Source organism: Heterocephalus glaber, unplaced genomic scaffold, assembly GCF_053883595.1.
Source record: "Heterocephalus glaber isolate CG9 unplaced genomic scaffold, H.glaber_assembly_v1.0 deba00001689, whole genome shotgun sequence".
Lineage (NCBI taxonomy): Eukaryota > Metazoa > Chordata > Mammalia > Rodentia > Bathyergidae > Heterocephalus > Heterocephalus glaber.
Genome location: NW_028258414.1, coordinates 12,372,168 through 12,387,719, shown reverse-complemented (window position 1 = coordinate 12,387,719; position 15,552 = coordinate 12,372,168). Strand labels below are relative to the sequence as shown.

Below are 15,552 nucleotides of genomic sequence, written 5' to 3'. Positions count from 1 at the left end.
TTCCACCTCTCCCAGGGCAGAGGAGGTGAGCCGCGTGGGCACCAGCAGCACCCTCTCATCCTGAGAAAATGAGAAGACACATAAACAAGCCTGAAAAACAGACTTCCAGATCACCTACAGCAACCCCAAAGGGAAATGAGATGGAACAATCTGGTACTCAACCACTTGGAGTCCCTGAACTGGCAACAAAAGAGGATCTGGAAAAAATGAAATCAGAAATAATTACTCAGATAACAGGAGAGATTGTACCCATAGTGCAAGACATGATTAATAAATCTAGAGAGGACACAGGTAAAAAAATAGAGGATCTGAGGAACATGATGGAATCCCAACGTAGGAAACAAATGGAATCCATAAAACAGATACAAACAGATTCCCAGGAGATTAAAAACTCCATTGAAAGTCTATGCAGCAGAAGGAAGCTCCCCGCCTCGATCCCAGGCTCCTAGGGCAGTGAAGCTCAGCCAATCCCAGCACCTGGAAGGAAACTCCCCACCTCCATCCCAGGCTCCTAGGGCAGAGAAGCTGAGCTGGTCCCAGCACCCAGAAGAAATCTCCCTGCTTCCATCCCAGGCTCCTAAGGCAGTGAAGCTCAGCTGGTCCCAGCACCTGGAAGGAAGCTCCCCCACTGCCATCCCAAACTCCTAGGGCAGACAAGTTGAGTCGGTCCCAGCACCCAGAAGGAAGCTCCCCCGCTGCCATCCCAAGCTCCTAGGGCAGAGAAGGTGAGCCACGTGGGCACCAGAAGCACCCCACCCCCGGGGAAATGAGAAGACACATAAACAAGCCTCAAAAACAGACTCCCAGATCACCTACAGCAACCCCAAAGAGAAACGAGATGGAACACTCTGATACTCAACCACCTGGACTCTCTGAACTGGCAACAAAAGAGGATCTGGGAAAAATAAAATCAGAAATAATTACTCAGATAACAGCAAAGATTTTGCTCATGGTGCAAGACATGATTAATAAATCTAGAGAGGACACAGATAGAAACATAGAGGATCTGAGGAACATGATGGAATCCCAACATAGGAAACAAATGGAATCCATAAAACAGATACAAACAGATTTCCAAGAGATTAAAAACTCCATCGAAAGTCTGCGCAGCAGAATGAACCAATGTGAGGATAGAATTTCACATATAGAAGATAAGATTGCAGTTAGTGAGGAGGAAAAGACAAATTGCTTTAAAATTGTAAGGGACCGTGAGAAATCAACCCAGCAGCTGCTAGACGATGCAAAGAAGAATAACATAAGACTGATTAGAGTCAATGAAGAAAGAGGAGAGAGTGCAGATGACATAAAAAAACTGTTCACAGAAGTGATGGCAGAAAACTTCCCAAGCAGAGGAAAAGAACTTGACATACAGATAAGTGAGGCATATAGGACTCCAGCTAGCCTTAATCAAAAAAAATCTACACATAGGCATATAATAGTTAGGATTCCAGAAATCCAACAGAAGAATAAAATTCTACAAGCAGTGAGAGAAAAGAAACAAATCACATACAAAGGAAAGCCCATCAGAATCACAGCAGACTTCTCAACCCAAACCCTCAAGGCAAGAAGAGCTTGGAGTGACGTATTTCAACCCCTAAAGGAAAACAGACTCCAACCCAGATTGATGTACCCTGCAAAAGTATCTTTCAAAATTGATGGAGAAATAAGATACTTTCATGACAAAGAGCACCTCAGGAACTTCATGAATACCAAACCGGCACTCCAAAAAGTTTTAGACAATACCCTAGGAAAAGACGATGAGGATCACAACCCCAGGAAACCCAGCAGAATGAATCCATTGGGCGTGACAAATTAAACACAAAGGGGGAGAATCCAACAAAAAGAAAAAGTCATGACAAGGCTTTTAAAACTTTTGACTTCATCTCCCTAATGAGTGTATAATTCAATCTTATTATTGTACTGATTAGTATTTTTCTGATTCTAGAATTGCACACCATTCCTTGTGCTATACTAGCTATTTATCATCTTCTTATGTCTACATTTTAATTGGGTTGTCTATTAATGAGCTCTAAGAATTCTTTGTATATTCTGCTCATAGGTTATATGTTTTGTAAATATGGTCTGTTTAAGAACTACTTTTCATTTTAATGATGTCATTCAAAGTTCTAAATTTTGATGGAATCTCATTTATCAATTTTTTTCTTTTATACATCATGTTTTTTGTATCCTAGGTAGTTCTTGCCTACCCTGAATTCATAAATATTTTCCTTTATAATTTCTTCTTAAAGTTTTATCCTTCTAGGCTTTCTTATTTACGTTCATAGACCCCTTCAAGTTATTTTCATGTATGGAAAGAAAGGGTTGAGGTTAATTTTTTATATACGGATACCAGGTGCTCTAATGCTGTTTGCTGAAGACACTATGTCTTCCTTGGCTCTTGAATCAAGTTTATATTCTCTAAAATGCTAATGTTAAATAATCTTTCAAAACTCAGTGGACCATATATGTGTGGTTCTATTTCTTGATTTTCTGTTTTATTCAAATGATCCTTACACCAACACTTCCTTGATTACTGTAGCTTTAGAAGACGTCTTAAAATTGGGTACTAAACGTCTTCCAACACTGTTTTTGCTTTTGTTTTTGGCTTTTCTGGGTCCTTTGTACTCCTACATAACTTTTAAATTTCAATATCCAGTTCTTCATTTATAGCAAGTATACACAGACCTGAATTTTTATATATACCTTGTGTTTTCTAATCCTGCTAAATTCAAGTACAAGTTCTAGGGGGTCCTAGAGATTTCTTAGTATTTTCTCTGTAGAAGATCATTTCATCTACATATAAAGATTTTGCTTCTGCCATGCCAATCCTATCCTAGTGGGGTCATTTTATTGCCAGATATCTTGGTTTAGACCTATGTTTCAAAGTCTAAAGGACAGATGAAGAGTAGGCATATATGCCCTTGTTCCCCACTTTAGAGAGAAAGCATTGTATCATCTGCATTCATAGAAGGAGCTTTTGTTGGAAGTATGGAGTACATGTCTTTGATCTGTTGAGAAGGTTCTGTTCTACTTCTAGTCTCCTGATAGCTTTTACCATGAACAGCTGTAGAATTTAGTCCAATACTCTTTCTCCAACTAGTCATAGGATCATATGGCTTTCTCCTTTCCTCTGTTAAAATGATGACTTTTGGGGGTGGCTCTTCCAATGCTGAACCAACACTGCCATCCCTATAATAAAACCACTTTCTACATCCTGCCAGATCTGACTTCTAAGAGTTTGTTTTGTTAAACAAATTTCTATCTATGTTCATACTTTTTTCTTCTATTATCTTTATCCAGTTTTAGGATTAGCACAATATTGATTTCCTAAAATGAGGGGAGAAGTGTTCCTTCTTTTTTCTGCTTTAATTGTTTGATATAATTTATCAGTTAAAATGTTTATGAGCCTGCTGTTGTCATATAGGTAGGTTTTCAAGCTAGGAATATACTTTCTTTAATAGGTGCTGTTCAAATTTTATATTTCCTCCAGAGTTAATTTTATTAATTTGTCTTCCAGGGTACTTCTTAGAAGTTGTCAAATTTATTTCAAAAAAGATTTTTGTAATATGATTTCTATATCCTTTTAAATTCTGTAAAATCTGTGGTAATGTCTCCTAGATCTTAATATTATATTTTAAAAAATGTATAACTGATATTGTGTAACAGGAAGAAAAGGTGTAAAAGAGCAGGGGAATTGGGAGGGGTAGGGGAAGGGAAAAAAGGGAAAGGAAAAAATATGAGAAAAGGAAAAAAATGGAAACAAGGTCTTTGCAAATAGGGAAGGGTGGAGGGGGTGAAGGGAGGGCAAGGGAAGGGGGAAAAAAAATAAGAACCAAGAGACTCATGTAATGGTACAACATCCCAATGATGAATGTAACCGTATTTTATACCTAAAATGTACCAATAAAGTTAATGGGGGGGGGAAGAAAGTCTATGCAGCAGAATGAACCAATGTGAGGATAGAATTTCAGATATAGAAGATACGATTGCAATTAGTGACCAGGAAAAGAAAAATTGCTTTAAAATTGTAAGGGACCATGAGAAATTGATCCAGCAGCTGCTAGATGGTGCAACGAATAACATAAGACTGATTGGAGTCAATGAAGAAACAGGAGAGAGTGCAGATGACACACAAAAAAAACTGTTCACAGAAGTGAGGGCAGAAAACTTCCCAAGCAGGGGAAAAGAACTTGACATATAGATAAGCGAGGCATATAGGACTCCAACTAGTCTTGATAAAAAAAAAATCTACACATAAGCATATAATTGTTAAGATTCCAGAAACCCAACGGAAGAACAAAATTTTACAAGCAGTGAGAGAAAAGAAACAAATCACATACAAAGGAAAGCCCAACAGAATCACAGCAGACTTCTCAAAGCAAACTCTCAAGGCAAGAAGAGCTTGGAGTGACGTTTGTCAAGCCCTAAAGGAAAACAGCCTCCAACACAGATTGACGTACCCTGCAAAACTATCTTTCAAAATTGATGGAGAAATAAGATACTTTCATGATAAGGAGCACCTTAGGAACTTCATGAATACCAAACCAGCACTCCAAAAAATTTTAGGCAATATCCTAGGAAAAGATAATGAGGATCACAACCCCAGGAAGCCCAGTAGAACGAATTCGTTGGCCGTGACAAATTAAATGCAAAGGGGGAGAATCCAACAAAAAGAAAAAGTCATGACAAGGCTTTTAAAACTTTTAACTTCATCTCCCTAATGAGTGTATAACTCAATCTTGTTATTGTACTGATTAGTATTTTTCTGATTCTAGTGTTGCACCTTTCCTTGTGCTGTACTGGCTATTTATCATCTTCTTTTGTCTACTTTTTAATTGAGTTGTCTATTAATGAGCTGTAAGAGTTCTTTAGATACTCTGGTCATAGGTTATATGCATTGTAAATATGGTGTGTTTAAGGACTACTTTTCATTTTAATGATGTCATTTAAAGTTCTAAATTTTGATGGGATCTCATTTATCAATTTTTTTCTTTTATATGTCATGTTTTTTGTATCCTAGGAAGTTCTTGTCTACCTAAATTCACAAACATTTTCCCTTATAACTTCATCTTAAAGTTTTATAGTTTTAGTCTTTCATATTTAGGTTCATAGATCCTTTCAAGTTATTTTTATGTATGGAAATAAAGGGTTGAGGTTAATTTTTTTTTTTTTTGGCACTGGGGATCGAACTTGGGTCCTTGCGCTTGCACAGCAGGCGGCGAAACCACTGAGCTAAATCCCTGACCCGAGGTTAATTTTTTTATATATGGATACCAGGTGTTCTAGTGCCATTTGCTGAAAGCACTATCTTTACCTCTGCTCTTGAATTGAGTTTATATTCTATAAAATGTTAATGTTAAATAATCTTTCAAAACTCAGTGGACCATATATGTGTGGTTCTATTTCTAGCTTCTCTGTTTTATTCCAATGATCTACATGTCTTTCCTTACACCAACATTGCCTTGATTACTGTAGCTTTAGAGGAAGTCTTAAAATTAGGTACTAAATGGCTTCCAACACATTCTTTTCTTTTTACTTTTCTAGGTCCTTTGTACTCCTACATAACTTTTAAATTTCAATATCCAATTCTTCATTTATAGCAAGTATACATAGACCTGAATTTTTATATATACCTCATGTTTTCTAATCCTGCTAAATTCAAATACAAGTTCTAGGGGCTCCTAGAGATTTCTTAGTATTTGCTCTGTAAATGATCATCGCATCTACATATAAAGATTTTGCCTCTACCTTGCCAAAAAAAAAAAGAACCCTGGAAGACCAAAGAGGCTATGGAAATATATTCTTGAAGGAGGGCCATTATACATGCTCCCTAAAACAAAAACTTAGGCTAAAAAAGTACATTTAAAAAATACAGAGATACAGAGTTGAAAAGAGAAAATGAGAAAAGTACCCACTCAAAGATTCTAATGTTAGAAATGAGGACACTAATGCTCTGAAAAGTTAGTAACATATGAGATCACACCGTTAGCATCAAAGTCAGGATCAAGACCAGAAGCCAACTCTTGCTAGAAATGGAATTTGCAATATTTTTGTTTACTTGTGATAAGGGGGAATGAACACAGGGCTTTCACACTGAGCTACATCCCTAGCCCTTTTCTTAGTTTTATTTTGAGATAGGATCTCACTAAGTCGATAAGTTGCCCAGAATGGGCTCAAACTTGTAATCTTCCTGCCTCAGCCTCCCTGAGTGCTGGGATTACCAGCATGCACTAATGTGCCCAGCTTACAATATGTCTTATAGCAAAGATATTTATTTTACTTATTTTATTTTATTGAGACAGGGTCTCACTATGTAGTTTAGGCGAGCCTTGAATTTAACTATATAGCCCCAGGCTGGTCTTGAACTCGTGGCAATCCTCCTGCCTCAGTCTCTTGAGTGCTGGAAATACAGGAGTGTGCCATGACGCCTGGCTATTGTACTCATTTTATTTATTTCCATTAATTTTATTGGTACAATTTAAATATACATAATGATGACATTCATCAGAGGGATTTTGTACCTGTATATGGTATAACTCGACTGCTCTTTTTCTCCTGATCCCTTTCCCTCCTTTCAACCCCCTTCCCTTTTTATTTACAGAAGCTTTGTTGCCATTTTTTTCTCTTTTTCTCATTTTTCTTTTCCCTTCCTCTTCCCCCTCCCCTCTTTATAGTTTCTTTTTCCTTTTGAAGTTTCTTTCTATTTCATATTATCGATTATATATTTTGGTCCTTATGTATCCTTTCAGTTTCTCACACCAGAGAGAAAATTCGATATTTACACATATGTGTCTGATTTATTCACTTAAGAGTATAGTTTCAAGTTTCATCCATTTAGCTATAAATGTCTCAAGTTCATCCTTCTTTATGGTTGAGCAGTACTCCATTGTATATAAAAACATCTTTTTTATTCATTCATCAGTTGATAGGGATTTGAGTTGTTTCCAAGATTTAGCTATTACAAACTGTGTCTCTATAAACACAGGTGTGCATATATCATTGTGGTATGGTGCTTTTAATTCTTTCAGGAAGACACCAAACAGGGGAATAGCTGGGTCAAATGGAACCTCTAATCCTAATATTTTAAAGAATCTCCACACTGATTTCCACAGTGGTTGCACCAATCAGTACTCCTACCAACAGTGGAGTAGGGTTCCTTTTTCCTCACAGCCCCACCAGAATTTATTATTGGTTGATTTCATGACAGCAGCCATTCTTTCTGGAGTGAGATGGAATTTCAGCATTGTTTTAATTTGCATCTCTGAGATGACCAGTGATGTTGAACATTTTTTCATATGTTTATTTGGTGTTTGTACTTCTTCATCTGAGAAGTGTCTATTCATTTCAATTGCCCATTTTTGGACTAGGTCTTTAAATTTGGGGGGGGTCTGATTTTTTTCTCAATTCTTTGTATGTTCTAGATATTTTACTAATTTTAGAGAGATAAAAAAGGAGAGGTTAAAAAAAAGAGAGGTTATAATTCAATAGTAATCAGCCGTGTGACTTACTTGTTTTAAAGGGAATAAAATTTAATGTGATTTTTGGTGATTTAAAGTGCCTTTACAATATGGAAAATAATTATTCTTAATTTGAAGAAACTAGATAGAGGTAACCAGAGAAATAAACTAAATAAAAAATTTAGAACTTTGATTCCTAGCTTCCCCAAATAGCTGGTTTAATAATTCTATTAAATTCTCTTAGTAAACACTGATTTGGTACTAACCTATTTCAGAGTGAACTTTTATAAGAGTAAAAGTATACTGATGTTCAATGTTGATTCATCTATAAAATGTGAACTAGAAACAGATTGGTTATTCAGAGCCAATTTCAAACAGGACTGGAAACTGCATGGATCACGTACTGTACATACTTAAGAGATGATTTCATCAGATTTTTGAAAAGAATTTGAACATCTATTAAAGACAGTAGGGCTTTAAAAGGAAATTTAAACCTTGGAAAACTGGATTTACACCAAATCAATTTAAATACTGAGTGTCTTAAGGAATTTTTACATGTGATGGCTATATTTCAGCCCAAATAATTATAGAACAACTAAATTTAGAAACAAAAATAAACTTCTAATTGTGAAGATAAGCTATAAATTTGTTGGTAAAACTATAAAATTCTGGGACCTTCATGATAATAATCCATCTTTTGGGACAAGAGCCATATTCTTTATGTGGCAAAAGAAAGGGATATATCTGGGACCCATAAAACTGTACTTTGGTTTGACTGTGAACACCCATTATAGAAATAATTTCAAGATAATTAAGTAGTACAATGATTTAATAGGTATTTGATAACCTACATTACACTTTGTTAGATTATTACAGCTCTAAAACAACGTATATATGAGAAGTTTTCCTCCAGAATAAATAACATAGCCTTAATACAGGCAGCAATTTCTTACATGGAATTTTGAAACTTAAGTGGCAATGTACTTTTTGACCACATACTAGAGACTAGATAGTTATAAACATTGTTTTCTTTGAATATGCAAACTATTTAAACAGACTAAAAAGTTTTTTATTGTTATTCTCTAAGCCACAGACAATATTTTTCATTAAAACAATCTCTTTTAATACAGGAAATTTATTCTTCCAAGGTCATAGTGTTAAAGTGAAGGAAAGATGCCCTCTTACCCGGCTTTTTCTGGGCCCAGGAATATCATTAGCTCAATACTGAGGTGTGGAGGGGAGGAGAAAGGCCAGATTAGGGCAGGTTATGCTGCTGTTAACAGCTTCAAAACTGACATTGCCTTAGGACAAGTTTATTTCTTGATCATGCAAAGAAAACTTCAAGTATCTTCATTGTAGCGGCTATGTATTTATGTACGATGTGATCTAATGACAACTCAATATATGTTTCCATGATGACCACCATACAGGAAAAAAAGTAGAGAATCGTGCATTGGCCTCTGAATGCTTCTGCTTGGAAATGAAACATTACTTCTGTTCACATTTCATTAACCAAAGCTAGTTACACGATCACATGTAACTTTAGAGGGAAAGAAAAACGTCATCTTCCACATGTTAAAAAAGAGCAAAACAAATCATTGGTCAGCATTTGTAATGTCTACTATAACAAGAAACTGAGATGAGCTTTTGTCTGAGATGAGCTATTCTAGTTTTTTGGAGAGAAAATTGTAAACAAGTTCCTACTAGGCCAACTATGATACTGTCTCTCTTTTACAATTATGAGAACTATCTGGATTCCCTAAATCGGGACTTAGAAATAAAAAGGAGAAAATTCTGCCTCCCAGAATTTTCTGCATAATGATCCTTGTTCTATCTCTTCAAAGTGTGTCTATATCTGTCTTTTTTGAACAGTTGTGAAAAGTTGGAGGCCACTGTAATATCTTCCTTATGTTGTATCTTTTGTTAACTAATCAAACAAGGTTCCCTGGAAATGATTCTCATTGCCATTACTCCTCTAAAACTAATAGTTTAAGTGTAATCTGACCATTGAAGGAAAAAAATGGAATGACTATATTTTCTGGTTTATTTTTATAAATAAATGTTTAAATATTAACTTCCATCACATCTCATAATTAACTCAATTTGAACTTATCAATTCTAATGTAAGTTATTTTCACGCATGCTACTAAGTCTCATCTTCCATAACCCTGCACTTGTGCTATGAATTGTTTTGTCTGATTGTTGTTATGTGGAAAAGTCCAACATTTTCAATTTGTGTGTTTTTAAAAATCTTATTAAACTCTGCTTATTTTTTTAGATGAGGGGGCAATAAACTTCTGCAAAGGGCCAGAGAGTAAATACTTCAGTCTTTGAGGGCTAAATATGATCTCTAGCTCATATTCATCTACATTTTTTCTCTTTCTTTCCTTTCTTTCCATTCTATCATTTCTTTCTTTTTTTCTTTCTCTTTCTTTCATTTTTTCTTTCTTTCTTTCTTTCAACAATGTTTTAAAACTCTCAAAACCATTCTTAGCATGACAGGTACACAAAAATAGGCTATAGGACACATTTGGACTATAGGCTGTAGTTTGCTAAACCCAGTGCTAGACAATGGAGCTACTGTTGTATTCTGATCCGAGCAACAAATATATTAGCACCTCTAATTTCTGCAGTTTCTGTCATTCACATACTTTATCAGAATAACACTAATATTTTTGTATGTACACATTAACAAACACTGTTGACTAGAATGGACCAGAGGAAAACCCCTTGTGACATGTCAGTAGAGATTTCGAGAAAGGCTAGCATTAATCCACTCTTTGTGTTCTGTGGATATATTTGAATCAAAAATCTACTTAACCATGTTGTCATACAGCTTACTCAAAATGATGTCATAGAAGCCTTTGCCGTATGATTTGCTCGAATACCAAAATATTGTCTGTAGCACTTCTCTGAAAGGGTATTTTAATAATTACCCTATTTGATCATTATATATTGTATACATATATTTACTATGTCCCACAAATATGTACAAATATTATGTCAGTTAAAAAAATAATCTAGAATAGGAAACTATTTTACTGGCTTGAATTATTTTTAGTGAATTAATGCTGCCTTCTAGTGATCAAGTCCTTAAGTATTCACCAACTACCCTTTAATAATCCAGTTTAGATTTCTTTCATAAGCAAATTATCACAATTTGGGAAGTTTATGTTTTTTCCTTTTGTGATAAAAAGGCAGATTAGTTCACCTTAACTTTCAGTGACTATATTATTCTACACCACATCCCAGATACCAACTTTCAATGGTCCAGTAAACTTACTCAGCTCTCCAGATCAAAGATTGACAAATTCCAGCCCACAGGGCAAATCTAGTTTCCCACTTACTTTCGCAAATAACTTTTTTATTGGAACAAAGCCATGCTCATTCATTTACGGATTGTCCATGTCTGTTTTCACACTACAGTAAGAGTTGAGTAGTTTCAGCAGAGACTGTGTAGACTCTAAAGCCTAATATTTACTTTTAGGTCCTTTCCAGATAAAGTTTGCCAAGCCCTACCTCTAGATGGGCCTGGACTCACATTTATCTATTCACCTAAGCTAGGCTTCATCTTTATCTTATTAATATTTATTCTACTCTTAGTAGACTAAAAGCCATTCTTCCTAGGAGAAATAACAAAAGCAAAATAGGAGTTGAGGCCAGCAATGGACAGCACATCTTATGTCTCAGTACTCCTCTGAGTCAGATGCTCAGAGTCCCTTACCCTGATCCATCTCATCATCTATGCCCTTCTTCCCAATTCATGCTTCAGGCTGCTATCCAGATAGACAGGATTTTTTAATAGGCAAGCTATTTTTAATAAGCATCCTTAAACTCTTCCAGGGCGCATCCTACTATGCCCAAGACAAACAATCTACACTCCTTCTTATGACATGAAATGCCCAGACCATGCCTGTCAGACTTTGTTTCTCCTTACTCTCCCCATATACAATGCTGAGCCACGCTGAACTGCTGCTGTCATATGCTCTATGCTCTCAGCATTCCTTTGCATTTCACACACCTCTACTCTCCACAGATACATCCTCTTTCTCTGTCACTCTTTACTTCGTGTGTCAAATATTTTCCCCATGGGAACTATTCCTATTTCTCTGGTAGACTTAGGAGTTACTTTGCTCTTTGTTATTATTTTGCCTTGTGTGTTTATGCATATATTGATCTGTCTAGCTATCTCATTTACCTGGATTGTCACTTGCATTGCAATCTAGCTGCATGCCTGTCTCTGTAGCAGATTATAAGTAACTTCAGGGCATGAACTATGATCGCAATCTTGTCATTTCTAGTATCTAATACACACCCTATTACAGAAACCTCTCAAATCTAAGTGTAGAAGAAGTGTAGCAGGAAAAAGAAGCACATCTACATCATGGAACCCAGAGAGGGCAAACCCAAGGAAACCCTGGTATTTATGAATTCAGCCACACTTTTCACTGTTTGCTGACTACCCTAGGTAGTCATCATATTGCTGAGGCATAAATGAAAACCACACACACTGAGAAGCTGATATAAAAAGTCCTCTGGCAGCTGAGCAAACCTAGCTAATCACATCAGAATTAGCAGAGTCTAGAAGAGGAAAAGAAAGGTAGAGGCTTGGGATATTTTTCTAGAATAGATAACCAAGCTGAGGTCTTTAATAGATATTTTCTGTGAAAATATCCAAATAAATTTGGAATGCAATGAAACAAAACCAGGCAGGTCTCTACTACAGAATTTCTTGGTACCAGTAATATGCTAATGTGCATTGTGTATCTAAAAAGAGGGGGTATCATATATAGGACTTCTTTTAGATCAGGATCCATACCAAATTATCTGATTATGGGAAATATAAAATAGAGATAACATAAATAAAATATAGAGATAGCTACTTTGGGAGGTATAACATCAACAATAATAACTATAGGAGCTGCACATTCTTCTAAAGTTTTATATTTTATTTTATCTTAACAACAACTCTATGGCACAGCATAATTACAATTCTTATTTTACTTCGAGAAAAATGATTAAGTAAATTACTAAAGATCACATGGCTAGAAAGTGGTCAAGTCAGGATTCAGACTCAAGCCATCTGGCTCCAGAATATACGTTCTTACCTCTTACACTATGTCACTTAATGAAGTTCTCACTCATCTATTCCAAAATAAATTTTTAGTTGGATATTAAACAAGAATGAAAATAAGCATGATGATTAAATAGAAGGCTAGGAATTTTTAAAGCCCTATTTGATGAAACTGGAGGTGGGGGCAGGTGGTAAAATCTCTGTAATTATAATTATGAAGTATACAGTTATGATAATCCAAAGTTTCATAATTAATTAAAATGAAGGAGCATTTCAAGCAAGGAACAGGTACCCCAGTTTCCCACACCACACTAAACCGAACAGTAAGGCAAAGCTTTGGAAGGTCCTCACCGTGATTCTCTTCATATCCAGCTGGCGCAGCTGTGTCATATTTTGAAGTACAGTGTGTTTGTACCATGACTCTTGAGCTATTGGGTTGCCATCAAAAGTGATGTCTGAGAGGGAAGTAGAGTCAGCAAGGCAGGAAACACTGTCAAAACTGCAGAAGAGACAGAAACCACTGGATTATTTTGAGGCCTGCAAATAATACTTTCAATCTTTAACAGACTTTTTAAAGAACAATTTCACATTTACAGAAAAATTGAGAAGATAGTACAGAGAGTTCCAATATACTTCATGTGATTTCTCCTAATATTGAATTAACACTTTGTATTACTATAGCACATTTGTTACAATTAGTGAACCAATATCAAAACATTCTTACTAAAGTCCAAGTTTCATCTAGATTTCTTTGGTTTTACCTAATGTTGTTTTCTGTTCCAGGATTCCACTCAGGAGCCCACATTACATTTAGTAGTCCCGTCTCCTTAGATTCTTCTTGGCCGTGACGTTTCTTAGACTTTCATTGTTTTGATGTCCTTGATAGGCTTTGAAGAATACTCATCAGCTATTTTTTATTAGGATTTGTCTGATATTTTCTCATGATTAGACTGGAGTTAAGGTACATACTATTAATATGACTCATCACTTCCTATCAGCATTGATCTGGCCAACGGAGTATTTTTTAGGTTTCTCCAGTGTAAAGTCCCCTTTCTCTCCCCTTCATTTCACACTAACATCTTAGGAGGGAATTAGTTATATGATATGCTGCCTACACTTAGGAAGCTCCCCTCCTTGAGGTCAGAGTAACAGGTAAATTATTGGAAATTTTTCCTCACAGAGGATTTTTTTGGTCCATTTTTTATTTATATAAGTTTAGACCGATGGATATTTATCTTATACTTTGGGTTGCAGTCCAATACTACTTTGTTTATTTTACAGTTCAATGTGTTCCATCTTTGGCCATTTGGAAGCTTTTTGAATTGGCCCCTATATTCCTTGATTCTCATGGATGTGGTTTTTCCTCTTCCTCTTCCTTTTCCTTCCTTTTCTTCCACTTCTCCTCCTTTCCTCTTCCTCTTCTTTCTCCTCCTCCTTCTTCTTTCTTCTTTTTGAATGTTTCTTTAACTATGATTTTTTAGATTCATCTACTATAGTGCCTGCTTCATTCCTAGAATCAGCTATTTCCCCAAGGATCCTTTCATCAGAGAATGGTATTAAAAACAAACATAGGGGATAGGTGTACTTTTTGGTGTTACAATGTCATTTCTTTTAGGTCCCTCAGCTGAGAGAGAAGGGAAATGCATGTGTATATTTTAACCTGTGTACACTATATATAGGTCTTAACATTTCTCTTTGTAGCCATCTGTGTCTATAACTCAAGTTCATACTGGTATCTCCAAATCTAATCCATTACCAAATGGCTCATTCTAGTCTCCTCCCCTTTCTTTTAAAAAAAATTTTAAATTCATTAAGTTCATTGGTACATTTTTGGCAAACAATCTGATGACATCATGACATTCATCACTCGGAATTTGTACCTTTACATGATATATCTTGGTTCTTATTTTTTTCCCCATTCCCCTGCTCTCCCTTCAACCCCTCCACCCTTCCCTATTTACAAAGACTCTGTTTCCATTTTTTCCTTTTCTCATATTTATTTCCTCCCCTTTCTTATCTGGAAATTCCTACTCCAACAAGGAGAAATCTGGATTCCACCATCTGCTACTCATTTATTTGATTTTTCAATTCCAGTGTGTATACATAGAGGTTATCAGAATGTCCAACCTATAGCCCCAGTGGAAAATAATTTTATCAACTGAAGCACAATGATTAGGTATAATTCCTTTTGCATTTAGTCCCAGAGTTTCATTTCCAATGGTATGTAGGCCAGTGCTTATTCCCCACCCCTTCAGGAAGGTTATTTCCATACATCTGAAATATAGTTAGATTCTCTGGTCATATTCTGCATTCCTTTCCAGGATCTTCCAAGCACCTAAACTACTTAAAAAAATTTCCACACACTGAAGTCCACTCTTTATGATGTTCACTCACATCATATTTGTTTTGACAAATATATAATATCATGTATCCACCATTAAAGTATCATACAGAATAGTTTTCACCACCTAGATAGTCCCATGCTTTACTTGTTCCTTTACCTTCTCTCTTTCCCTCAAATTCCCAGCAACCACTGATGTTTTTACTGTCTCTATAGTTCTGCCATTTCCACAATATCATATAAATTGAATCATATACATTAGTATGTAACCTCTTCAGGCTAACTTCTTTCATTTAGCAATATGTATTTAACATGCATTCATCCATATCTTTTCATGGCGTCAGAGTTTTGCTTTTTTTTTTTAACCACTGAGTAATATTCGTTATCTATTCACTTACTGAGGACAACTTGATTGCTTCCACTTTTTTGTGATAACGAATAACCTGCTATTAATATTCTGTGTGGACATGTTTTAAAATCAGTTGGGCAAATACCTTAGAGCACAACTGCTAGATCATATAGTAAGACTAGGTTTATTCTGACTGTGTAAGAAACCACCAAACTGTCTTCCAAAGTGCTACACCTTCTTGCATTCCTACAGCTACCCATCCCCATCAGCATTTGGTATTTACATGGTTTGGGGTTTTACCTGTCCCAATAGGTGTGTGGTGACATCTCAT

At 35.8% G+C, this 15,552-nt stretch overlaps 1 protein-coding gene across 12 annotated transcripts in view; it reads right to left on the bottom strand.

Moving 5' to 3' along the window:
• Positions 1-15,552, bottom strand: part of Lrrc49 (leucine rich repeat containing 49) — a 166,428-nt gene that overhangs the window by 46,099 nt on the left and 104,777 nt on the right. For all 12 annotated transcript variants that reach the window (XM_087199201.1, XM_087199199.1, XM_087199200.1 and 9 more), the window contains one exon: positions 12,883-13,030. In XM_087199201.1, coding sequence (XP_087055327.1) covers positions 12,883-13,030 — 148 coding nt within the window. The remainder of the gene's footprint in view (positions 1-12,882; positions 13,031-15,552) is intronic.